This window comes from Rhincodon typus, chromosome 2, assembly GCF_021869965.1.
Source record: "Rhincodon typus isolate 14 chromosome 2, sRhiTyp1.1, whole genome shotgun sequence".
NCBI lineage: Eukaryota > Metazoa > Chordata > Chondrichthyes > Orectolobiformes > Rhincodontidae > Rhincodon > Rhincodon typus.
Window position 1 is genome coordinate 107,812,980 of NC_063333.1, and position 27,721 is coordinate 107,840,700.

Sequence of the window (27,721 nt, forward strand, 5' to 3'; positions counted from 1 at the left end):
TTGGGAATAGTGATCATAATTCCGTAAGTTTTAGAATACTGATGGACAAAGACGAGAGTGGTCCTAAAGGAGGAGTGCTAAATTGGGGAAAGGCCAACTATAGCAAAATTCGGCAGGAGCTGGGGAATGTGGATTGGGAACAGCTGTTTGAGGGTAAATCCACATTTGATATGTGGGAGGCTTTTAAAGAGAGGTTGATTAGAGTGCAGGACAGACATGTCCCTGTGAAAATGAGGGATAGAAAGGGCAGGATTAGGGAACCATGGATGACAGGTGAAATTGTGAGACTAGCAAAGAGGAAAAAGGAAGCATACATAAGGTCTAGGCGACTGAAAACAGACAAAGCTTTGGAAGAATATCAGGAAAGTAGGACCAATCTGAAACAAGGAATTAAGAGGGCTAAAAGGGGTCATGAAATATCTTTAGCAAACAGGGTTAAAGGAAAATCCCAAAGCCTTTTATTCGTACACAAGGAGCAAGAAGGTAACTAGAGAAAGGGTTGGCCCACTCAAGGGCAAAGGAAGGAAGTTATGCGAGGAGTCAGAGAAAATGAGTGAGATTCTTAATGAGTACTTTGTGTCAGTATTCACCGAGGAGAGGGACATGACGGACATGACGGATGTTGAGGTTAGGGATAGATGTTTGATTACTCTCGGTCAAGTCGGCATACGGAGGGGGAAAGTGTTGGGTATTCTAAAAGGCATTAGGGTGGACAAGGCCCCAGGTACGGATAGGATCTATCCCAGGTTACTGAGGGAAGCGAGACAGGAAATAGCTGGGGCCTTAACAGATATCTTTGCAGCATCCTTGAGCACGGGTGAGGTCCCGGAGGACTGGAGAATTGCTAATGTTGTTCCCTTGTTTAAGAAAGGTAGCAAGGATAATCCAGGTAATTATAGACCGGTGAGCCTGACGTCAGTGGTGGGGAAGCTGCTGGAGAAGATACTGAGGGATAGGATCTATTTACAATTGGAAGAAAATGGGCTTATTAGTGATAGGCAGCATGGTTTTGTGCAGGGAAGGTCATGTCTTACCAACTTGATAGAATTCTTTGAGGAAGTGACAAAGTTGATAGATGAGGGAAGGGCTGTAGATGTCACATACATGGACTTCAGTAAGGCGTTTGATAAGGGTCCCCATGGTAGGCTGATGGAGAAAGTGAAGTCGCATGGGCTCCAGGGTGTACTAGCTAGATGGATAGAGACCTGGCTGGGCAACAGGAGACAGAGTTGTAGTGGAAAGGAGTTTCTCAAAATGGAGAACTGTGACCAGTGGTGTTCCACAGGGATCCGTGTTGAGACCACTGTTGCTTGTGATATACATAAATGATCTGGAGGAAGGTATAGATGGTCTGATTAGCAAGTTTGCAGATGACACTGAGATTGGTGGAGTAGCAGATAGTGAAGGGGACTGTCAGAGAATGCAGCAGAATATAGATAGATTGGAGAGTTGGGTGGAGAAATGGCAGACGGAATTCAATCCAGGCAAATGCGAGGTGATGCATTTTGGAAGATCCAGTTCAAGAGCGAACTATACGATAAATGGAAAAGCCCTGGGGAAAATTGATGCACAGAAAGATCTGGGTGTTCAGGTCCATTGTACCCTGAAGGTGGCAATGCAGGTTGATAGAGTGGTCAAGAAGGCATACAGCATGCTTTCATTCATTGGACGGGGTATTGAGTACAAGAGTTGACAGGTCACGTTACAGTTGTATAGGACTTTGGTTCAACCACATTTGGAATACTGTGTACAGTTCTGGTCGCCACATTACCAAAAGGATGTGGATTCGTTGGAGAGGGTGCAGAGGAGGTTCACCAGGATGTTGCCTGGTATGGAGGGCGCTAGCTATGAAGAGAGGTTGAGTAGATTAGGATTATTTACATTAGAAAGACGGAGGTTGAGGGGGGACCTGATTGAAGTCTACAAAATCATAAGAGGTATAGACAGGGTGGATAGCAAAAAGCTTTTTCCCCCAGAGTGGGGGACTCAATTACTAGGGGTCACAATTTCAAAGGGAGAGGGGAAAAGTTTAAGGGAGATATGCGTGGAAAGTTCTTTATGCAGAGGGTGGTGGGTACCTGGAACGCATTGCCAGCGGAGGTGGTAGAGGCGGGCACGATAGTGTCATTTAAGATGTATCTAGATAGGTGCATGAATGGGCAGGGAGCAGAGGGATACAGATCCTTGGAAACTAGGCGACAGGTTTAGATAGAGGTTCAGGATCGGCGCAGGCTTGGAGGGCTGAAGGGCTGAAGGGCCTGTTCCTATGCTGTAATTTTCTTTGTTCTTTGTTCTTTGAATGGAGGGATATGGACCAAGGGCAGGCGAGAGGGAACAGTTTGATGTCACGGTCAGCACAACATCATGGGCCGAAGGGCTCGTGCCTGTTCTGTACTGTTCTGTGTTCTACAGAAATAAGGACTACCAACAAAACCAATAGAGGCTGATGCTTGCCCCCACAATGCCTAAAAAGAAAAAATGGCACTATGACCAAAGACTATTTTATGTTCCATAATGGTCTCCAGCATCCAGTCCTCATCTACTGGAACCAGGCGTCAATCAGATCCTGTCTGGCTTATAGTTCAAGCTCTGTCATAGGCAATGAGTTTTCTCCTGCCCAATCTCATTATCATCCTCCTTGGAATACTACTTCTGCTCCCTCAACTCCTCAGCATCCAGTAAAACAGCCTCACTGGCCAATTATTCAGAGCATTGTCCCAGTCGATACGCTAGCATTCAACAAATTTGGATATGTACTTTTGCCCATCAAACTGACACTAACTCCACCCACCCTGGGCATTGTCCTAGCCACTTTCTAGTAACACTTTGCAATTAGAAAAACGTCAAGTGATGGATGGAATGCAGTTCACAGTGGACACCATGACCTCCACCTGGTTGCAACAGTCCCCACCGCCCCCACCCCACCCCAAACACAAGCGCCATGCCTTTCTTTACCTCACATAATCCCCAGAGTCCATTTCCACCCAGCATCCCCATTCTGGAGACATACCACATTGAACTTTGTCTAAAACTGTCCTCCTTGCCCCTGAATTCGGGTATTGTACATTAATGAAACTCATTTTGTGAAGACCATTGTCATCGTCACTGCCACTAACCCCACTCCATTAGGCTACCATTGCCTTACAATAGTGTTCCACATACCTTTCATACAAATGGAGCACTCATCATCATCATCCTTGATCCAAACACAAACCAGCCATTCAGCCAACAGAACTAACTGACCAGCATATGCTTACATGAGTTTTTGAATGTAACAACAATTTAAAACCTGTCACAACCAATATAATCTTCAGAAGAAAGTCCTTACTGCAAATATTTAAATTAAAAATTGTAATGCCGTTTATAATAAAATTAACAAGAGAAATTTCACCATTATTTTTGTGGGAGAGGTTATGGTTCATTTGCAAAATCTTTTGCTTATATTTTATTGTCCATACTTCTTCAGATGAAGAGAAATTTGGAATGATATTTTAGAAGTAAAGATAACGTACTATCAGGGTTTCCACAAATAGAATTGGGCCTTTAAAATTCCCTTAACTCTTCATTTTTTTGTTTATTCATTCATAGGATGAGCCCGTCCCTAGTTGTCCACTGGGCAGTTAAGAGTCAACGACATTGCTGTGAGCCTGGCTCACATGTAGGCCAGGCCAGGTAAGGTCCACAGATTTTCTGGACGAGTTTTGTAACAATTGATAGTGGTTACAAGGTCATGTTATTTGAAGTTTATTTTTCAGATGTTTTCTGAATTTAAGTTTCACCAAATTTTGAACCTATATTCCTGGGACATTACCCTAGGACTCTGGATTACAAGTGTCATTACCGCCACATCCCTTTAATCCCCCTATACTCTCAACATCTTGAAGAAGCCTACACTGAAGAAGCAGGCCTAGATGACTGTTTAATACTAAACAAGAATACAGATGCTGAGTAAATGCATCGAACCCTATTATTTCTCCCTTGGTAGCTACAGCAAGAAGATTTAAACCAACAAGCATTTCTTAGCATTTCTGGAAAATATAGTGCAATTTAGTAGTCAACCTATCACAGCACCTCTAGAATACTGTGGCCCTTTAATAAAGCTTCATACCTGGGAAAGGGAAGAAGGAGAAAATCCTCAGAGGTATCACGCAGAGCTCAGCAAAAGCTAAATTCACTCCTATCAGATTAACCAGGATTTTCTCTGACAGATGCGGAGTCCAGAACACAATAAAGCACAACTGGGGATATAGGAGAAATTTTAAGTTAGAAACCACCACAGTTAAGGATTATCTGAATTCTATTTTCTCACTAAAAATCACCTCCAGATTCAGAACATTAGCTCAAAGTATGAGGTTTAGTTTTTCAAGGATTCCCTTACCATTGATGAGACATTGCATGCCATAGAAAGCTTCTCAGAAAATGCGTGTAATGTTCTGATAAGCTGACTGTTGCTTGAGGCCTTGCCAGACATGCAGTCTCTTGGAAAATCTCAGAGAAAATACATACATTTACTATGAGTAGCAAAAATGCAAGTCATGCGAATAAAGCGTTTTATCTTTGTGCAACTTACGTGGGACATTCTGAATTTTACTGGATCAAACATCCAGGCACAACACGGGGCAGCTAACCTAAACATCTCTTTACTCATTTTATGAGATTGTTTTATCTGTTTCTAGGATCAGTGCAATACTTGTTTTAGTAAGGAAGAAATCGACTGTGTTGACTGGTGTTTATAACATCCTTCCACTCCCTCCAACTGTGACTTAATATACAATGCTGCTTATATCCCCTATCCACTTATTGAGGAACAGTTCTCCACACAAAAGAGGTAGTTACTATCAGCTGAATTTTAACAGAAGTTGACTAAGCATCAATTTGGTATGTTTCATGGAGGGTTTCTTTCTGAGAGTCCTTGCGAGTTTTCTCATGCTATCTTCTCAAGTTCATTTTATTATCTAAACACTCCATGGCGCCATGTTTGTTCTGTTCTCCCATTTGCTGGAAGTGGAAGTACTTGGCACTATTGAGATATCTTGGGTTCCATTCCACTGGTGATATCTTTAAAGTGCAGCCCTGCAGCTGGTCAAGTGCTGGCAGTGGACATAGTGTGAGGGTAAACACAAACAAATGCTTCTCAGGGTACAAAGGTGGCACAATTTAAAATATTCACTCAGCAGCATGAAATAAAAGAAATAAAACTGGATGGACCACCTGGCATCAACAATGGAGAAAACAGCCCTGTCGACCCTGCAAAGTTCTTCTTACTAACATCCGAGCCTGGCGCCAAGATTGGGAGTACGGTCTCTCAGACTAGTTGAGCAACAACCTGACACAGTCATACACACAAAATCAAACCTTGTCCAGGGACATCATGTACATCTCTGGATATGTTCAGCAGGACAGACCCAGGAGAGGTGGCGGCACAGTGGTATATAGTGAGGAGGGATTTGCCTTGGATGTCATAGAGTCAGAGTACAGTATAGAAACAGGCCCTTCAGCCCAAATTGGTCCATGCTATCCATGGTGACCACTCAGCTAGTTGCAATTGCCTGCGTTTGGTCCACATTCCTCTAAACTCTTCCCATCCACATACCTATCCAAATGTTTTTTAAATGTTGCTATTGTACCTGCTTCAACCACTTTCTCTGGCAGCCCATTCCATATACGCACTACTCTCTGCCTGTGAAGTTGCCCCTCAGATCCTTCTTAAATCTTTCCCCTCTCACCTTAAACCTATGTCCTCTAGTTTTCAAATCCCCATCCCTGGGGAAAAAAGGCTACATGCCCTATCAATGCCCTCCATGATTTTATACACCTCAATAAGTTCACCCCTCATTCTCCTACGTTCCAAGGAATAAAGTCCTATCCTGTCCAACCTCTCCCTATAACTCAGGCCTACTAGTCCTGGCAACATCCTCGTAAATCTTCTTTGCACACTTTCCAGCTTAACCATGTCCTTCCTATAAAAGGGTGACCAAAACTGTACACAATACCCCAGGTGCAGCCTCACCAATGATTTATACAACTATAACATAAGGTACCAATCCAATACTCAATGCCTTGACCGATGAAGGCCAGCATGCTAAAGGCCTTCTTCACCACTGTCCCTGTCCACCTGTGATGCCGCTTTCAACGAACTATGTACTTGTACTCCTAGGTCCCTCTGTTCCACACACTCCTCAGGACCTTACCATTTATTGTTTAAGTCCTTCCCTGGTTTGACTTTCCAGAGTGCAACGCCTCAATAATTGACTCTGGACACGATGAAGTCTCATGACTTCAGGTCAAACATGGGCAAGGAATGATTACTCCTGCTGATTACCATGTACTGTCCTCTCTCAACTGATGAATCAGTACACCTCCAATATTAAACAATACTTGGAGGAAGTTTTGAGGGTGAAAAGGGCACAGAACGTACTGTGATTGCGTGATTTCCAAATCCACCACCAAGAGTGGCTTGGCAGCAGCACTACCAATCAAGCTGGTCAAATCCTAAAGGACTTGTTGCTAGATTATGTCTGCAGCAGATGGTGGGGGAACAAACAAGAGCAAAAGACATTCTTGATCTCACCCTCACTAATATACCTGCTGCAGATGCATTTGTCTATGACAGTATCAGTAAGACTAACCACTGCACAGTCCTTGTGGAGACAGGGTTCCACCTTCACACAGAATGCCTCACATCATGTTGTGGCACTATCACTGTTCTAAATGGGACAGACATCAAACAGATCTAGCAACTCGAGACTGAGCATCAATGAGGCACTATGGGCCATCAGCAACAGCAAAACCGTACTCCAACACAAATGCAAACTCATAATTCAGTATATCCACTACTTTACCATCATCATAAGGACAGGGGATCAATCCTGGTTCAATAAAGAGTGCAGGACAGCATGCCAGCAGCAGCACCAGGCTGGTGTCAAGCTGGTGAAGTTACAAAACAGGATTACTTGCATGTCAAGCAGCATATATAGCAAGTAATAGACAGAGAGCTAAGCGATCCCATGACCAACAAACCACATCTAAGCTCTGCAGGCCTGCCACATTCAGTCGTGAATGGTGGTGGACAATTAAACAACTCACTAGAGGAAGTGGCTCCACAACTATCCCTATTGTAGCAGCCTGTGACTGCTCAAGTAAAATAAATTGATTAAAAAGGTAACCACAGGAGACAGAGTAATGGTGGAGGATTGCTTTTCAGATTGGAGGCCTGTTACCAGCTGTGTTCCACAGGGATCGGTCCTGGACCCTCTTTTGTTTATTATTTATGTAAATGATTTGGATGAGAACATAGAAGGCATGGTTAGTAGGTTTGCGGATGTCACCAAAATTTGTGGCATAGTAGACAGTGAAGAAGGTTTTCCAAGATTACAAAGGGGTCATGACCAAATGAGTCAATGGGCTGAAAAACGGCAGATAGAGTCCAATCTGGATAAATGCAAGGTATTGCATTTTGGTACAACAAACAAGGATAAGGCTTATACAATTAATGGTGGGGCATTGGGTAGTGTTGTAGAACAGAGAGACCTAGGGGTGCAGATACATAATTCTTTGAAGTTTGCATCACATATAGACAGAGTGGGTAAAAAGGTGGTTGGCATGCTTGCCTTCAATGCTCAGTTGGGGAGTCATGTTGAGGTCGTACAGGACATTGGTGAGGCCTCTTTTGGAATAATGTGTCCAGTTCTGTTCACCCAGTTAGAGGAAGGATATAATCAAGCTGGAGAGGGTTCAGAAGAAATTTACCAGGATGTTGCCAGCTATGGAACGTTTGAGTTATAAAGAAAGGCTGGATAGGCTGGGACCTTTTTCATTGGACTGTAGGAGGTTGAGAGGCAATCTTATAGAAATTTATCAAACAATGAGGAGTATAGATACAGTTAGTGGCAGTTGTACTTTCCCTAGGATGGGGGATTTCAAGACTGTGGGGCACACTTTTAGATGTGAGAGGAGAGAGATTTAAAAAAGACATGAGGGGCAATTTTTTTTTTTAAACACAGAGGGTGGTTCGCATGTGGAATGAACTTCCTGAGGAAGTGGTGGATGTGGGCACAATTGCAACGCAAGTACATGAATAGGTTTGGAGGGATATGGGCCAGGAGCAGGCAGGTGGGACTAGTTTAGTTTGGGATTATGTTCGGCTTGGACTGGTTGGATCAAAGAGCCCATTTCCATGCTGTATGAATGTATGAACTAACTACAACAACCATAAAGCCAGCAATACAAGCACAGCAACTGAAACAAACAGCACAGAAGTTGACCAAAAAGCAAGATTGCTGGGAATACTTCGGCCAAGACATAAAGACACACTGAGTCTATAGAATCACAGAATCCCTAGTGTGGAAGCCAGCCCTTTGACCCATCAAGTCCACACTGATTGTCTGAAGATTATCCCACCCAGACCCACCCCACCTTGCATTTCCCATGGCTAATCCATCTATTTTACATATCACTGGACACTATGGGCAATTTAGCATTTAGATGGGCCTTTCTTTGGACTGCCCACACAATTGAAAACCAGAGAGGCAACAGAACACGACAACAAGTGTAAAAGAGCGGTTCACTGTTTCCTGACAAACAGATCATCACTAGACACATGGTTCAGATGTGCCTCAATAAAACAAAGGACCTGTTGCATATTCTGGGCCAAAGCCAGATATCCAAGTCTCAAAGAAGACAAAGGATTCACCGTTAGCAAACTATTGAAAGACATTAACAACACTTCAACCCAATGCCCCTGATTGGTCAAGTCCTTGGAAAATTTGAGAAGGTAGCCCCGAAGGTAAAAGAACTTGGCCCTGGCAGGACTTGACCTGATCCCAATCTCCAGCCTACAGGCATGTCAGGACACAACAGAGACCACAGCAGCTTGCTTTTCAACCAGGGGTAGAGACAGCAAGAGTGCAAAAAATCAACCCGTGGAGATAGAGGAATCAAAAGAATTTGATGAACTAGCAGAAGTTACAAGTATTTAAGTTTCTAAAGAAATGGATAGTTAGAAACAGAGTTGTTAAAATTGTAAAGGTTAGTTCTTACTTGGTTTGCCTTCAAATGAAGGTGTGAACGTTTCACTTAGTGCTGGCTTGTGTGCGTAGTCCTTTCCCTGATACATGCAAATGTACCTAGACAAATTCATTTTGCTGAGTGAGTCCACAGGGTCCTAGAGCCACCCTTTCCTGGACAACGCCATCCTCAATGATGAATATCAGTGCAAAAGATAAGGCTGAAGCACTCAAACCAATCTTTAGTTAGAAGTGCTAATTGGGTGATCTATATTGGCCTCTTCCAGAGGTCTTCAGCATCACAGGTGCCAGTCTTCAGCCAATTTATTCACTCCACGTGATATCAAGAAACTGTTGGAGGCACTGGATATTGCAAAGACTATGGGCCCTGACAGCATTCTGGAAATAGTACTGAAGGCCTGTGGTCCAGAAATTGCTGCAAGTCTAGTCAAGCTTTTGCAGCACAGTTACAAAACTGGCATCTACCCAATGTAAAAAAAAAACGCCCTGTGCAAAAAAGCAGGGTAGATTACCATCCCATCAGTCTACTCTCGATTATTGGTAATGGAAGTGATAGCACTGTTGATGCCACCTACGATCAAGCAGCACTTACTTAGCAATAACCCTGGCTTACTGACACTCAGTTTAGGTTCTGCCAGGGCTACTGAATTCCAAATCTCATTGCTGAAGGTAAGGGGAGAGTGACTGCCCTGGACTTCGAGGATGCATTTGACTGGGTGTGGAACTAAGGAGCCCTAACTAGAATCAATGTAAATAAGGGGCTAGGGTCTCCGTTAGTTGGAGTCATACCTGTGCATAGGAAGATGGTTGTGATTGTTGGAGGACAATCATCTCAGCAGGAATACCCAAGTGTAATATCCTACACCCAACCATCTTCAGCTGATTCCCTCAATCATAATGTCAAAAGCGGGGATGTTCGCCATTTGATGCTACTCATACACTGAAACACTCCACGTCCAAATGCAACAAGGCCTGGACAATATCTAGGCTGGGTCTGACAAGTGGCAAGTAACATTTGTGCCACACAAAAGGCAGTCAATTACCATCTTCAACAAAAGACAATCCAACCACCGCCCCATGACATTGAATGGTGTTACTATCACTGAAGCCTCCCAACAACATCCTGGGGTTTACCTACCACTGACTAGAAACAGACTTGGATTATCCATATAAATACTACGGCTACAAGTCAGAGACTAGAAATACTGCAGCGAGTCAGGAATTGATGGAATACTCCCCACTTGCCTAGGTGACTGTAGCTTCCAGTAACACTCAAGAAGCTTGACACCATCCAGGACAAAGCAGCCCACTTGATTGGTACCATATCCACAAACTTGCACTCCCACCATCAATGATACTCAACAGCAGCAGCATGCACCATCTACAAGATGAACTACAGAAATTCACCAAAGATCATATTAGAGCACCTTCCAAACCCATGACCACTTCTCTCTAAGATAACAAGGTGTAGAGCTGGATGAACACGGCAGGCCAAGCAGCATCAGAGGAGCAGGAAAGTTGACTTTTCGGAAACGTCAGCTTTCCTGCTCCTCTGATGCTGCTTAGCCTGCTGTGTTCATCCAGCTCTACACCTTGTTATCTCAGATTCTCCAGCATCTGCAGTTCCTACTATCTCACCACTACTCTCTAGAAGGACAAGGACAGCAGATACATGGGAACACCCTCCAAGAAACTCCCCATCCTGACATGGAAATATTATCACCATTCCTTCATTATTGCTGGGTCAAAAACATACAATTCCTGGAAGCCCTTCCTATTAACTCCACAGGCTTTGCGCCTCTCCAGGTCCCCACCCAAATCATCTACGTGAGCCTGCACTGTCCACCTTTCCCAGTCCCTAGCATATGATATGCAAATGCCGTGTGTGGTCATTCACTACACTCAGTCTTGAAGCAAGGGTGCTCTTGACTGTCACATTCCCATTCATTCTTGCAGATACTGTTGCTCTCACCATCTTCCTGTAGATGGGCCTGACAAAGTGAGGGTGGTTTACCCTTCTGAATGACCTAACTGAGACAATCCTGGACAAGAAGTACCCACACCTCTGACTTGTGTACGGCATCTCCCTGACCATGTTGGCTCTCATGCCCCAGACTGGATGCTCTGCAGCCACAGGGCTGACCAAGGCCACTCCTAGATTGCAGAAGCATAGACCCTCACCAAGATTTTTCTGACTGGGTGCCTACCATGGCCAATCCCCTAGACTGATATGGAAGGCTGCCCTTGACTTACTTGCTAGGACCCCCTGAGTGATGGGTGCCTCTACTAGCGCTGGTGAAGACTATTCCTTAAGATTTTGAGACAAGGCTTCTTGGTTGCTGCAATATAGTGCGTCAGCTGTGTAGGTTGCATAGAGCAGGTGTGATAATGATGTAACACCGTCATACAGCAAGATGTATGTCCCTTGGCTGAGGACTGTTGACCAGTAAGGCAAACAGCCCGGTTGTGTGACTGCATGGAATGGCAAAGCAAGGCAAGGAAAAGCATGATTGGCACAAACATACATGTGGGTGCTAAGTGAGTGAGTGCTAAGTAAACAAGCAAGCAGTCCTGAAATACTAAATAAAAACTGAAAGAACTGCAGATGCTGTAAAGGCATGCCTAGAAGAGACGTGGCAGTGACTTAAATACAAAATACATTGAGGAAGGGTCACTGGACCCGAAACACTAACTCTGATTTTTCTTTTTTCATAGATGCTGCCAGACCTGCTGAGCTTTTCCAGAAACTTCTGTTTTAGTCCTGAAATACTGCCTAGTCAAATCTGTGAGCTGGATGCCGGTCTCTGTTCATGGTGTCCAAGCTTCAGCCTTTCAATGCTAGTTGCAATGCACACTGCCTCCAAAGTGCTGTACCAATGTACTGAAGAGGTGCCATTTTCACTGTGAGGTATTGGCAAATGACAGATGCCAACATCCGTGGATGAAGGGTGTGTCTGGCCATTTCAGTCACATGCAACATGGAAGTTATTTAGAGTAAGTGGCAAGATGAACACGTCGGTTCCCAACTTTGGTTTTCTCGCTGTCTAGCTGTTTGGCATATTTGCCAAGACAGAAAAGTGGAATATTAACCAGCTGAGTTGGTCCAAAAACTTGCTGCTTCTTTGTGAAAAGACTGATCAAGCTACTCGTCAAAAGCATAAAAGATGGAACAAGATGCTCCCATGTCGAGATAGGCCTTGTCAGAATTCTCGTCTGCTCTGCCACCGTTTCGCCACAGCCCACATCACTCATACCCTCATAAAATTCCACGGTTTCTTATTTCAAACATGAACATTTTAAATTTTCGTTCTTTTCTCAAAGCTCACATGCCTTTTCTCAGCTGTTAATTTAATTTCCTTTGCCACATCCTTTCCAAAACCAAAAATATTTCCAGTAAAATGTGGTGGCTAGAAATGTATACATTATTCCAAATGAGTCTAAATAAATTCCGCACAAGATCAGTTCTTATTGTATCATTATCCTGCCAAGTATGCAACTCTTTTGCTCATCACTGGTGGTGCCATGCCATAAAGCCAATGGTTTCAGGCAGTTGTCCAAAATTATTCCTAGATCTCTGTCTGTATCTTACAACATATCAACATTTACCTTATCCTCCCACACAGGCAGTGCTGCCACAATTTTATTCAAAGGAAACAGCAAGTCATTCACCAAGCTAACATTCCAATCTGTTAAATCTTCTTTCACCTGCAATCGCCTTTTTTGCTCTAATTTGCATCCTAATCATCTCTTAAATTTAATATCAACAGTGAGCTTTGCTGGTCTCGTCCATTTCTAAATCGTTATGTGCAACAATGGGTTGAAACTGATCTAGGAAGCATCACACTTGCTTCTTTCCAGAGCAACACCATCCCCTGAAGTACCCTTTTCTCATGGTCTATTCATTTCCATGCAATTTCAGTAGCACCCTTCCTAGTCCTTGTCACACAATCTCCTGTGTCAAAGGTTTACTGAAGTCCAAGGAAATTAGAGATAATTGTATGAATTTGAATGCATGACATAAAGATTCATCACAAACTTCAGATACCAGGGATTGTGTTTCCAAAAATTTTCCATTCATTAATTTGAATGTAATGGAGTCATAGAATGAAACAGATAGGTATAACTTCTAACAGTTAGATTATCTGTGTGCCTTACTGAGACGTGACACTACAACTGCATATTTCTTCTTTTATCCAAATGATCTTGTCAGTTTAAAATTAATATTACTTTCCACTGACATCAGTAGAGGATTCAGTGAAGCTGCTAGTCTATTGCACCCATTTTTCTATCCCATAGAAAAGGATAAATCTTAATCTCTTCAGTCTTAAAATTATTTTTAAATCAGAACACCATTCATCATGCAATTTATACCAATGCACACTATTTAATATCTCCATCTTCATTTCATAATTGAATAATGCTTTTTTAAAAAAAAAATTCATACACAAGTAGCTGCATTCAAGCAGGATATGTTCATGTGCATTCTGTTTTGAAATTGAGCTGTATAATGAAAGCTCTTGAAAGAATAATGATATGTCTGGTGTCTTCCTTCACTAGATGACAGTTTATTTACAGGATGTGACTAACTGTACAGTAATTCAATTATGCAAGCTGAATTGTTCTTACACCCCAAGCACTGCAGCAGTTCAAGAATTACAGAATGCACGGAGACCACTCAGTCCATCATGTCTGCTCCATCTCCCCAAATGAGCACCATGATGTAGTACCACCCTCCCCTCCTTCCCCCTTTGACTATTTAAACAGAACCAACCAATGCCTCCTTGAATGCTTCAATTAAATCTGCCTCGACCATACATCCAAGCACTGCATTCCAGACACCAACCACTCGTGTGAATTTTTAAAAAAAATCTCACATAACTTCTTCTACAACTCACTTTACATCCATGACCTCTTGATCTTGATAAATATATGATTGGAACAGTTTCTCCCTATTTATTCTGTCCAAATCTTTCATCATTTTCAAAATTTCAACCAAATCGCCTCTTAATCCTCTTCTCTCTAAAGGTGACTCATCACTGCCTTCTCAAGGGTAATTAGGAATAGCTAATAAATGCTGGCCTAGCATGCAACATGCACATCCTGTGAATACATAAAAAAGTAGTTTAATTTTTCAAATTATTATCATGGTTACACTAAAATTGTACATAACTGATTAACCCAACTGACGAAACGAACTTCAGAGCTGACTCTTAAAAGAAATAACACCACTCTTTCAGTTAAGATTGGTTTGAACCCACATCCAGAAATGTCTGTTCATCATTTTGATGCATTCACCTTCAAGTCTAAAGCACCAGTTTTCAGTTATTTCTGTACCTTAATTTCCAAACCAAAAAAAAAAATCACCAGTCATTAAAATGAAAACAGAACCATCACTGCATAAAACATGGTTTTGTTAACAAACAGTCATTCTCACTGGGCCAAAATCCAGGAATTCCCTGCCTAACAGCATTGTGCAAGCACCTTCTGCAGTCGTTCAAGAATGAAGCCCAGAATCACCTTCTGATGTGCACCTTGAGGACAATAAATGCTGACCTCACCAACAAATTCATATTTCCAGAAAGAATGGAGGAAGAGAGGATGAGGAGAAGTAGGGCCTAGGTGAAGAAAGGAGGTGGAGGAGGAGGAGGAGGACAAGGAAGTCGTTGTAATTTCTTTTGAGTTTCATGGAAGGTTTCTCTCCACAAGGCTAAGCGTATTTTCTTGCACCATTATTCCAAACTTGCCTCGTTACCTACCCACCACAAACCTAGGCATCCCTACTGTCCAATGCCCACCTGTTCCTCCAACCCGCTACAGCTGGAATATTCTGGGATATTCTGGCATCCCTAGTTCTGGCACCAGCTATAAAGAGCTATTGTGCACCCAGTCAAGAACCGCCAGTCCAGAATTACCATACACAATTTGTGACATTTGTGGTAATTGGTGCCCTGCTTTGCGCACATAGATTCAGAGGTTGCAGTCGACTGAACAGTGCAGAAGAGGGACATCATCATCATAACACTGGACCCTGTCAGCCTGGTCCAAGGTTCCTACTCAGCTCAAAAAGTCTCAGCTTTCTCGAGGAACGGTCAACAGTACTCTCCGCACTGACAAGCTAATTGTTACCATCTGTAACCTCACACACACTCTCTCTGTTTCTATACATTTATATACACGTTCTGCCAAGGATCTTGCTCTACCATGCTCACTATTGCATGCAACATCTTCCCTGACTTGCTGTTACACATCACTTTCAGAAAGCATTTGATATGGTCTAATTTTCAGAAAGCTTTTGATACGGTGCCACATGGCAAGGCTGGTTAGCAAATTAGTAACGTTTGCGATCAATGAGTCATTGGCACCATGGTTTAAAAGTTGGCTTAAAGATAGGAAACAAAAGGTAGGAATAGATGGGCTTTTCTCAGATTGAAGAGTTGAAAATGGTGTTCCCCAGGGATCCTTGCTTTTTCTGATTTATATAAACAGTTTGGAGCTGGGTATTGAGGGCAAAATTTCAAAATTTGCTGACAATACTAAGCTAAGGAGAACAGTGAATTGTGGGGATGATGCTAAGCGACTTCAGAGGAACATCTTTACTCAGAGCTCTTAGGATTTGGAATGTGCTCCATGTGAGAGTGGTGCAGGTGAATTCCATAGGAGATATCAAAAGAGAACGGGATATATATTTGAAAGTGATGAATTTAAAGGGGTATGGAGAGAAGACTGGAGAGTGGGAATTGCTAGGTCGCTCTTTCAAAAGCTGGTACAGCCATGATCGGTTGAATGGCCTCCTCTGTACTGTAAAATTTGATGAGCTAATTCCTCCACACTGCTAACCTTGCATGGTCTCTGCGCTTTCAGGGCACTCAACTGGGATACCTTACCACAGTTCCTCAACACCAACAACTATGCCACCCAATTTCATCTCACTCAATCCCTTCTGTTCTCATATTCTGGGGGAATACAGCCCACAGTAAGACAGAAAGAGCAACAGCATGTGCTGGAATGACCATGGAGCACGTATACAGATGTTTCAGGCAGGATAGAGGGAGATATGAAAGCGGTGGGGGAGTTGGACTGCTTGTTAAGGAGAAAATCACAGCTGTACTGCGGGAGGACACCTCGGATGGCTCATACAGCGAGGCAATGTGGGTAGAGCTAGGAACAGGAAGGGTGCAATCACAATGTTTGGGGTTTACTATAGGCCTCCCAACAGCTAGCAGGAGATAGAATAGATATGTAGGCAGATTTTGGCAAGATGCAAAAGTAACAAGGTTGTTGTCGTGGGTGATTTTAACTTCCCATATATTAACTTAGTGCTTGGGGCTTGGATGGGACTGAGTTGGTAAGGAGCATCCAGGAGGGCTTCTTGAAACAGTATGTAGATAAACTAGGAAAGGGGCCGTACTGGACCTAGTATTGGGGAATGAGCCTGGCCAGGTAGACGACATCTCAGTAAGGGGGCAGCTCGGGAACAGTGATCACAATTCAGCAAGCTTTAAGATACTGATGGATAAGGATAGGGGTAGTTGTCAGTTGAAGGTGCTAAATTGGGGGAAGGCTAATTACAACAATATTAAGCAGGAACTGAAGAATGTAGATCAGAGGCAGACGTTTGAGGGCAAATCAACATCTGGTGTGAGGGAGGCTTTCAAATGTAAGTTGCTGGGAACTCAGAACTGGCACGTTCCTTTAAGGATGAAGGAGAAGTATGGCAAGGTTGGGAACCTCGGATAACAGAGATATTGTGAGCCTAATCAAAGGGAAAAAGGAAGCATTTATCAAGTCTGGGAGGCTAGAAACACACGAAGCAAGGGTGGGAAATACAAGGAAAGGTGATGTAAAAGGTAAGTTTTTTTACACAGAGGGTGGTGGGTGCCTGGAACTCGCTGCTGGGGGAGGTAGTGAAAGCAGATACTATAGTGACTTTTAAAGGGTGTCTTGACAAACACATGAATAGGATGGGAATAGAGGGATATGATCCCCAGAAGGGTAGGGGGATTTAGTTGTGAAAGGCAGCATATCGGTGCAGGCATGGAGGGCCAAAGGGCCTGTTCCTGTACTGTAATTTTCTTTGTTCTTTTGTTCTTTGTCGGAAGTCCAAAGAAACTTAAGCAAGGAGTCAGAAGGGCTAAAAGGGGTCATGAAAACGTCATTGGCCAACAGGATTAAAGAAAATCCCAAGGCTTTTTATACATATATAAAGAGCAGGAGGGTAGCCAGAGAGAGGGTTGGCCCCCTCAGGGGCAGGGGAAGGGAATTTATGCATGGAGCCAGAGGAACTGGGCGAGGTATTAAATCTGTACTTTGCGTCAGTATTCACCATACATAAGGTATTGGTGGATAATGAGTCTGGGTAAGGGTGTGTAGATAGTTTGGGTCATGTTGAGATCAAAAGGAAGGAGGTACAGGGGGTCTTGAAAAACATTACGATAGACAAGTCCCCAGGGTTGATGGGATGTACCCCAGAATACTGAGAGAGGCAAGGGAAGAAATTGCTGGGGCCTCAAGGGAAATCTTTGTATCCTCACTGGCTACTGGGGAGGTCCCAGAGGATTGGAGAATAGCCAATGTATTCCTTTGTTTAAGAAGGGTGGTAGGGATAATCCAGCTAATTACAGGCCGGTGAGCCTTACATCAGCGTTAGGAAAATTATTGGAGAGGATTCTTCGAGACAGGATTTACTCACACTTGGAAATCAGTGGGCATATTAGCGAGAGGCAATATGGTTTTATGAAGGGGAGTTTATGCCTCACTAACTTGGTTGAGTTTTTTGAGGAAGTGACGAAGTTTATCGATGAGGGTAGGGCAGTGGATGTTGTCTACTTGGACGTCAGTAAGGCCTTTGACAAGGTCCCTTATGGCAGACTGATACAGAAGGTAAAGTTGCACGGGGTCAGAGGTGAGCTTGCAAGATGGATTAAAAAACTGGCTCAGAGGGTAGGAAGGGTGTGTTTCCGAATGGAGGGCTGTGACTAGTGGCGTTTCTCAGGGATCAGTGTTGGGACTTTGCTATTTGTAATATATATATAAATGATTTGAGGAAAATGTAACTGGTCTGATTAGTAAGTTTGTCGATGACACAAAGGTTGGTGGAATTGCGGATTGCGATGAGGACCATCAAAAGGATAAGCAGGATATAGATCGGTTGGGCAGAGAGATGGCAGATGGAGTTTAATCCGTAAAAATGTAAGGTAATGCATTTTGGAAGGTCTAATCCAGATGGAAAATATACAGTAAATGGCAGAACCCGCAAGAGTACTGGTAGACAGAGAGATCTGGGTGTAACGGGTACACAGGTCACTGCAAGTGGCAACGCAAGTGAAGAAGGTAGTCAACAAGGTATACAGCATGCTTGCCTTCATCGGCTGGGGCATTAAGTTAAAAAACTGGCAGGTAATGTTGCAGCTTTATAGAACCTTAGTTAGGCCGCATTTGGAATAGTGTGTTCAATTCTGGTCACCACACTACCAGAAGGATGCGGCGGCTTTGGAGAGGGTACAGAAAAGATTTACCAGGATGTTGCCTGGTATGGAGGACATTGGCTATGAGAGGAGGTTAGAGAAACTTGTGTCATTCATAGAGGTCTACAAGATTATAAAGGGCATGGACAGAGTGGACAGTCAGAAGCTTTTTCCCAAGGTGGAAGAGTCAGTTACCAGGGGCCATAGGTTTAAGGTGCAAGGGGCAAGGTTTATAGGTGATGTACGAGGCAAGTTTTTTTTTAAAACAGAGAGTGGTGGGTGTCTGGAACCCGCTGCCGGGGGAGGTCGTGGAAGCAGATACTAAAGTGACTTTTAAAGGGCGTCTTGACAAATATATGAATAGGATGGGAATAGAGGGATACGGTCCCCGGAAGAGTAGGGGGTTTTAGTTGTGACGGGCAGCATGTTGGTGTAGGCTTGGAGGACCAAAGGCCTGTTCCTGTACTGTAATTTTCTTTGTTGTTTGTTCTTGTTCTATGCCCTGAGATGCTGGTGCTTGCTGTCCAAGATGGAAGTTTGCAGAGCAAAGTGCTGGAGTCACCAGGTATCCTGTGACTTTCATGGTGGAAATTCTTATCATCTTGTTTCTATCTCGTGGCTGTTAGAATTGGAAAAAGCAGTTTAATGAAGGGAGATAAGTAATAATGATAGAAAAATGGGGAGCACTGCAGACAGTGTTGATGACAGCATAAAATTACCAAGGGATATTGATAGATTAGGTGAATGGGCAGAACTGTGGCAGATAGATTTTAGTGTAAATGTGAGGTTATCCATTTTGGACCAAAAAGGATAGATCAGGGTATTCTTTAGTAGGTACAGAGTTAAACATAGCAGTGTCTAATGAGGTTTGGGGGTTCAGGTGCCTAGTTGTTTAAAATGCTACAGTTATACAAAATCCTTGTTAAACCCCATTTAGTACTAAGAGCAGATCTGGGCACCACACCGTAGTGTAGTGCTTGGCATTATAGTGTGCCAACACCTTAGACGATGATAGCCACTTCTTCATTTCCCTAAAGGCTATATCTTGGCTACGAGATCATTTCCAAGGCTGACTCTTTCTCAAATGTAAGGGTGCCAGGATGGAAGCCAGGTTATATATGGATTTTCTGTAATAATTCACCAAACCAAGGAAAGACCCAAAGCTCCAGTACAGACATGGGAGCCAGGACAACTTTGATTGCCCTCACTTTATCTTCTAACAGTGTATCCCAGTCTTATCAGCTCTCTAGCCCAAGTATAGCACTTGGAGTGCCTGGAACACATTTTTCCCTTCCTTAGGCATACCCCAATCATGGAGAAACATTTAAGCACTATGTCTGAGTTCTCTAAGCGCTCTTTATTGGTTTTCCTGGTTATTATCTAGATAAACGGTGACCTGCCACAGACCTTATAAAATGTTCTCCATGATCTGCTGGAAAACAGCACAGACTAGCGATGCCCCAAAAGGCAGGCAGTGTCATATAATCGGTTAAAAAAAAACCTTGTGTGTGCATTAATTGTAGCATACTTCTGGGAATCCTCAAATAATCACAACTGCAGGTATGCATGGCTCATGTCCAGCTTCATGAAGGACAGACCCTCTGCCAGTTTTGTGTTTAAGTCCTCTATGCAAGGGATTGGGAATTCAATCAGCTGAGAAAGGTGGTTCACCATTTGTTAGAAATCCCCACTAAGGTGAACCAACCCATCAGGCATCACAAATCAGTATGAGCAATACTGCCCATTCCATAAATGTACTGGTCTGATGATTCGCTTTCCGACCTCCTGATTTCTGGCTCTACTTTTGCACGAAAGGCAAATGGCATTCTGCGGGCCGTGCAGAATTATGGAATTGCTTCTTGGTCAACACAAGGTGGCTTTGGCCCCTCTGATAGACCCTAGGCCTCCCTGAAAAACTTCTGGATACTTAATTAGGACTTCACACAGGCAGCCAGTTTGTAATTGAAAAATGTTGAGCCAATCAAGTTGAATCTTCTTCAACCAATTTTGCCCCATCAACTAGGGCTCGAGGCTTTTACTATAATCTGTTGTAATCTGAACCAGCTGCTTCTCATAAGAGACTGGAAACAAAGCTGTACCCTTAATCTGTAGGGGTTCTCTTATATAGCTTCTCAGCCTGGTTGACGTCTTATGCAAACCTAATGGTTTGAGTCCAGACTGAATTTTGGAAAAGATTAGTCCCACAATCACTGACAGCCACGCCAGTATTGACCTCCATTAAAACTGGGTGACCATTTTCCCCTCCCCCATTTCTGAAGAAGGGTCTAGGCCCGAAATGTCAGCTTTCCTGCTCCTCTGGTGCTGCTTCGCCTGCTGTGTTCATCCAGCTCTACACCTTGTTATCTCAGATTCTCCAGCATCTGCAGTTCCTACTATCTCTGACCATTTAACCTGATGTTTATTTTGACTGGTTCTGATTTGGATGTTGCTAAGCAATTTAACTGTTCCAACCCAGCTATTAGGTTGATTTTCCAGGGAGTGCACACTTCAGGATACAGGCTTATGCATTCTCTTATTCAATTCACGTTTGGTGGGTCTCTTTTACCGTCTCAAGTCCGCGTACTGGCAGTAACTAGAATGGTTTGTCTGCCTGGATCCTTGAGAAAATTTTAATTGTTCAGCTGAGTCTTGGCATTGTTTTGGGGTTTTGCTGAGGGCTGACCTAGGGTTTTTCTGTTCAGGATAGGTACTGAGTGAGACTATGCAATTACCTTCACTCAATGATGTTCCCCAGCTCAGTCAGCCTGGCAAGGGTGTCCACTTCCATCGGCATACCCTATAATCCATAAGCTCCACTTGCCACATTTTCTAAAGACAAAGCCAAAGACTGCCTCCAATACTGGTGGTGTGTACTGGACCATAGTCCACCTCTTGCACCTGGAGCATCTTGGCCGAAACACATTTTCTTCATGCAGTAATGGCGTCGAGATCTGCCACGTCCATCTTGTCCTCAGAGGGTTCTTCAATGCTAAGCGGAGGGGGAGATCCTACAGGTTCTGGCAGCCTTGCTGGATGTTCTGAGGGGCCGGGTATGTTTTGCTTTTTACCCATGCAGGGGTATTCCCATGGTTGTGCCACCAAACTTCGTCCCATGTAGTAAACTGCCTCTCTTGCTTAGAGGAGTCTTATGCCTGGCATTGGTGTTCTTGATGCCATTTCACTATCCCTCCCCAATTCAACTGGAGGAAAAAAATCACTTTTGCTCCCCATAATATGCTGTCCTCTATGGTTATCTGGTCTCTCCGAGTCCAGAAAAGTTTCAATTTTGGTTGCGATGGCTCTTTTGTTTTCCCCATCGCTACCAGCTGTTTTAGTATTGCCAGGACAGGATCTTTTTGCATCCACAATTGAATATTGTCAGCAGTGACTGGAAGGGTGTCCAGAAAGTTTAAAACCTAGTGCTGACTGTTCCAGTGGGAGCAACAGCAGTGGTGTATCCACCAGTGGGAGGTGGCTGAAGGCATCCACACTTGCCACTTGGCCTCCTGGAAGGTGTTCTGACTTGTAATTGTACGCATTGAGTGTAACAGCCGACCACCGAGTTCAACCTGAAGCTATGGGCAGCATGGCCCTGTGCTCTTTAAGTAGCCCTAGCAGGGGTTTGTGGTCTGTTACTATAACAAATGTACATGTGAAGATATTGGTGGAACTTTCTCACACAAAAGGTGACCACCACACCTTTCTTCTCTATCATGGCATACCTTCGTTAGGCATCAACCAAAATCCGGGAAGCATAGTTCTGAGGAAGGGTCACCGTACCCGAAATGTTAACTCTGTTTTCTCCTCCACAGATGCTGCCAGACCTGCTGAGCTTTTCCAGCAACTTTGTTTTTGTTCCTGATTTACAGCATCCGCAGTTCTTTTGGTTGGAAAACATGACTCATTGCTTCCGACATTAAGAAAGACCTCACTCAATTTCTCAAACAATTCTATCACATTTCTCTTCATGTTATTCAAGGACTGGGAATATTCTGCTCAGTGTAGCAACAGAGATGCCTTAGTAAGAGAAAACTGAATCATTGCACTTTTACTTTTCAATTAGGTCACTTCCATTTAGACCTATGCAAAATTGCCTGTTGGTCCACAGGACTTGGAAGAAAAATAACTTTCAAAAGTTAGCTGCATTAGTGTTTGATTGAAACGTTTTTGAAATTGGTTGCAACTGTTTCACTGTTTGTAGGATTGAAATATTATGTCCAGCCAAAAAAAAAAATTTTTTTGGAAAAATTTACTCAGGTCTCTCACACACATCTTAAAATACAGGTTGAAGCCTGTCAAACCCGCAATTTTAAACTGTAATCCCTTCACAAACCTAAATTTAAATTTGATATTTCTTCCTCTTCTTTTTTGAAATGTGGGCGGCGCTGCCTGGGACACCAGTTATTGTCCATCTTGATTTGCACTTAAGGTGGTGACGGTAGCTGCTTTCTTGAACCTCTGTGGTCCATGTGTTCTAGGTAGACCCACAATGCCATTATGGTGAGAATTTCAGAATTTTGACCCATCTATTGGTAAGAATGTTGCTTGGAGGGGAACATGCTGGTGATGGTGTTCCTGTGTATCTTTACTCATCCAGGCAAATGGGGATTATTTCCATCAGGATCCTGACTTGTGCCTTGCACATTATGGACAGGCCTTGTGGAGGCAGGAGGGGAGTTACTCACTGCAGTAGCTTCTGACTTACTCTTGTAGCCACAGTATTTATATGGCAAGTCTAGTTAAGTTTCTGATCAACAGTAAATCCCAGGATGTTGATTCAGTGACGGTAACACCAATAAACGTCAAAGGCACTGGTTAAATTGTCTTTTATTGGACATGGTCATTGCCTGGAATTTGTGTGGCTTATCACTTTTCAGCCCAAGCCTGGATATTGTCCAGGTCTTGTTGCATTTGGACATGGACTGCTTCAGCATCTGAGGAATAATGGTGCTGAACATTGTTCACTGATGATGGTGCATCTCTACTTCTGACCTTATGATGGAGGGAAGGTCATTAATAAGACAGATGATAGTTGGGCTCCAACGACCTTTGCATTAGGTATAACTCTGACCAGCAGAGAAATCTTTCCCACCACCAAAATTTCCACTGATTCTACTTTTGCTAGGGTTCCTCAATACTGTACTCAGTCAAATACTGCCTTGATGTAATGGGCTGTTGCCTTACCTCAGCTCTAAACTTGAGTGCTTTTGTCCATGACTGAACCAAGGTTTTACTGAGATCAGGAGCTGAATGGTCCTGGCTGAACCTGATTAGATTAGGATCAGTCACTTATCGCTGTGTAAATGCTGCCTGAAAAGAACAACTGATAACACGTTCCATAAGTTTGATGATCTAGAGGAGGCATTAATTAGATGGATTGGATTTGTGCTACTTTTGTGGACAGGCCATGCTTTGAAAATTTTCCACAGAGTAGCTTTACTGGAACAGCTGGTCTAGGGACACAACTAGTTCTGGAGTACAAGTCTCTAGTAGCATTGCTGGGCCCATTGCTTTCTCGGTATTAAGTGCTTTCAGCCATTTCTTGATTTAACATGGAGTGAATAGAATTGGCTTAATATTGGCATCTGGGATTCTGGGGAGCTCCAGAGGAAGTCAAGATGGATCAGTGCATCTGTCTGAAGATGAATGCAAATGCTTTAGTCTTGTCTTTTGTATGCATATGCACCCCCTCCCATTATCGCTGAGATTGGGGATATTTGTGGGAGTATCCTTCTCTTTCTAATTGTTCACCACCATTTGCAAGTGGCTGGACTACAGATCTTAGATCTGGCCCACCGGTTGTGGGATTGCATAGCTGTGCTTATTGAATGTGGCTTCTGCTATTGAATATGCAATTAATCCTGTGTTGTAGCTTCAACAGGCTAAAATCTCATTTTGCTGATTCTCCTGGCATACTCTCCTGCACTCACCATTGAACAAGGTTTGATCTTTTGGTTTGATGGCAATGGTAAAGTCATATTGTGGCGTGAGTTTACAGATTATGTTTCAGTACAGTTCTGCTGCTGCTACTGATGGACACCTTGATAGCTGGGTGAGGACAAGCTTGAGTAAGTTTTTTCCCTGTTGTTGGTTTTCTCACCACTTGCAGTTAACCCAGCCTAGCACTATGTCCTCAGGACTCAGTCAGCCTGTTCAACAGTGGTATGACTGAGCTACATTTGTGATGGGTATTAAAATTCCCAACTAAAAGTACATTCTGTATCCCTGACACCACAGGACCATTAGAATATGAATAGGCCAGTCTCCCCATAGAGCTTGCTCTGCCATTCAATAGGATCATGGCTGATCTTACATTCCTCATGTCCACTTTCCTGCCTTTTCCCCCTTCAGCCCAACAAGTCCACACTGACCCTCACAGCATCCCACTCAGGCCCATCTCCCTACAACCCACCTAATCTACACATCCCTCAGCACTATGGCCAATCCTCCTAACCTATACATCTTTGGACTGTGGGAGGAAACTGGAGTACCCAGAGGAAACCCACACAGACACAGGGAGAACGTGCAAACTTCACACAGACAGTCACCCGAGGGTGGAATCGAACCCGGGTTCCTGGCACTGTGAGGCAGCAGCACTAACCGCTGAGCCACCATGCCACCCATTGTTGTGGGTCTGCAGTCACATGCAGGCCAGACCAGGTGAGGAAGGTGGATTTCCCTCCCTAATTAATGAATCAAACGGGCTTTTGCAACAGTGATACTTTCAGGACACAAATACTTAGATTAAAATAAAATCTTGAATTGATAGTTATGAATTAGTTGAATTCAAATTTGACTAGCTGCTATCCTGGGATTTGGAAATATGCCCCAGGCAATTAAGTTGCATCTCTGGGTTACTAGTGCAGTAAATTCAAATTATGCACCATATCCCCCACTGGGTTGCTTTAATCTACTTTTTTAAAAAAAAAAAAAAAATCCATTTTGCCAATTAAAATAGAAACCCGCCAATACAAGTCTTAAGTGCTAATTCAACAATTTCTGCCCCTCAATTTTTTTGTGCATAGTCAGTCACTCTGATTTAACAATTATATCTCATTCAATTTTACAGATAATAGGATGAATTGTAAAGAAAACTAAATCAACAGCAAATTGTGCTTCAAAGACTACTGGCGCAGGTAACATTGACAAAATCACCCTTGGCCAGTGCAGTTACTACTATCTCTAAAATGGCTGAGCTTGCTGGAAGTTTTATTTGTTTGAAATGGTTTTGATACCTTTTGTATCAGAAAAGATTCAAAATCTAGACAAAGGGCCATTTAAATTTACAGCATAAGTCTTACACTCATTCTTAAATTGCCCATATTTTATTATATTCTGCCCACTTCCACAATTCAAAAAGAATGAGTCATTAACAAACCAGGAGTCAACTAGTTCAAGTTTTGATCCATTGCAAAGATTCAGCACATAACACAGCCCAGCCTCACACCAATTAAAATCGTTCCTCTTTGTCTCTTTAGTATTCGGCCATTCAGCTTACTTTATCCGTGCCAGTTTTTTGGCAGAGCTATTTAATTAGTCCCACTCCTTTCCCCTTCCACATACTTATCGGATTCTTTTTCAATTGCTACTATTGAATCTGCTAGTCACTTTTATAGTCATACAGCATGGAAACCGACGCATCAGTCCAACTCATCCATGCTGACCAGGTTTCCTGAACTGAATCAGTCTCATTATCCTGCATTTGGCCCATTTCACTCTAAACGCTTCCTATCCATGCACCTGTATAATTTCTTTTAAGTGTTATTTTACCTGCCTCTACCACATCCTCTGGCAACTTGTTCCATATACGCACCACCCTCTGTGTGAAAAAGTTGCTCCTCAGATCCCTTTTAAATCTTTCCTTTCTCACCCTTAAACCTATGCCCTCTAGTTTTGGGCTTCCCTACAGAGGAAAAGAGCTTGGCTATTCACCTCATCTATGCCCTTTCATAAACCGTAGAGGTCACCCTTTGGTCTCCTACACTCCCAGGAAAAAGTCCCAGCCTATCCAGCCTTCCTTATAACTCAAACCTTCCAGTCTCACTAACATCCTTACAAATATTTTTTGATGCAGGTGAAATTGGTGAGGGTGACAGGTTTGTGGAAAATGCAAAGACTGAATAGGTAGTTGACAATGAGGATGGACGTGTTAGGTTACTGGTGAATATAAACAGATTGGTCAGATGGGCAGATCAGTAGCAGATGGAATTTAACCTGATATATGTGAGGTAATGCACTTTGGAAGAGAAAACAGCTAATGTAAAGCGGTGTGTATTTATGAAATGCACTCGTATCTTCAAAACATTTCAGCATGCCACCTATGTGCCCTCAGAAGTGTTTCCTTTTCATTCCCCTTCCACCAGGTGAGTGGTGAAAGGTGACAAGACAAACCAGGGAACAATAGGTTAGTAAATCTATCATCAAATGATAGGGGAACTATAGAAAGAAATTCTCAGGAACAGAATTAATTTCCACTAGAAGAGGAAAAGATTAATCAAGGATAGTCAGCATGGCTTTGTAAAAGGGAGATTAATTACGGTTTAGTTAAAGTTTTTCAAGTAGGTGACTAGATGTGAGGGTAGTGCAGTTGGAGTCTACATGGACATCAACAAGGATTTTGACAAGATCTCACATGGGAGATTGTTTAAGAAAAGGTAAGAGGCAAGTATCCAGGGCAATTTGGCAAATTGGATCCAAAATTGGTTTAGTTGCAGGATGCATAGGCCAAAGCCTGTTTTTGTGACTCAAACAATGTGTGCAGTGATGTATTGTAGAGTTTGGTGCTTGACTTTATTGGTCAAGCATTAAATCAAAACAGCAGGGAGGTTGTGATGAAGCTATATGAGATGTTAGTTAGGTCTCAGCTGGAGAACTGTGTTCAGCTTTGATTGCCACACTATAGGAAGAATGTGATTACACTGGAAAAAGTACAGAGAAGATGCACCAGTGCTTGAGCTGGAGTGTTTCAACTATGAAAAAAGTTACGAGAAAGTTGAAGTGAGAGTCGGGTGTACAAAATTATGAGAGGCACAGAGATAGTGAACTTTGCATGGTCAGGATGGAGAGATCACAGCCAGAGTACATTGCTCCCTTCTGGAGCAATTCTAGGCTTCGATTTATCCTGTTAAAGAGAACTTACAAACTATAAGAGCCAACAATGCAAGAGAAAAGCACCTCTTCCTGCCTGCACCTGGTTCCCACGTTGCTCCAGAAGGGAGCAATGTAGGAATC

The 27,721-nt window shown here is 43.1% G+C and overlaps 1 protein-coding gene across 1 annotated transcript in view; it reads right to left on the reverse strand.

Moving 5' to 3' along the window:
- Positions 1-27,721, reverse strand: part of LOC109924700 (progressive ankylosis protein-like) — a 113,075-nt gene that overhangs the window by 22,350 nt on the left and 63,004 nt on the right. Inside the window, exons 6-8 of the mRNA XM_048608733.1 lie at positions 9,040-9,106; positions 4,379-4,488; positions 4,109-4,238 (exon numbers count right to left, since the gene is read on the reverse strand). Of these exons, the coding sequence (XP_048464690.1) occupies positions 4,109-4,238; positions 4,379-4,488; positions 9,040-9,106 (307 nt within the window). The remainder of the gene's footprint in view (positions 1-4,108; positions 4,239-4,378; positions 4,489-9,039; positions 9,107-27,721) is intronic.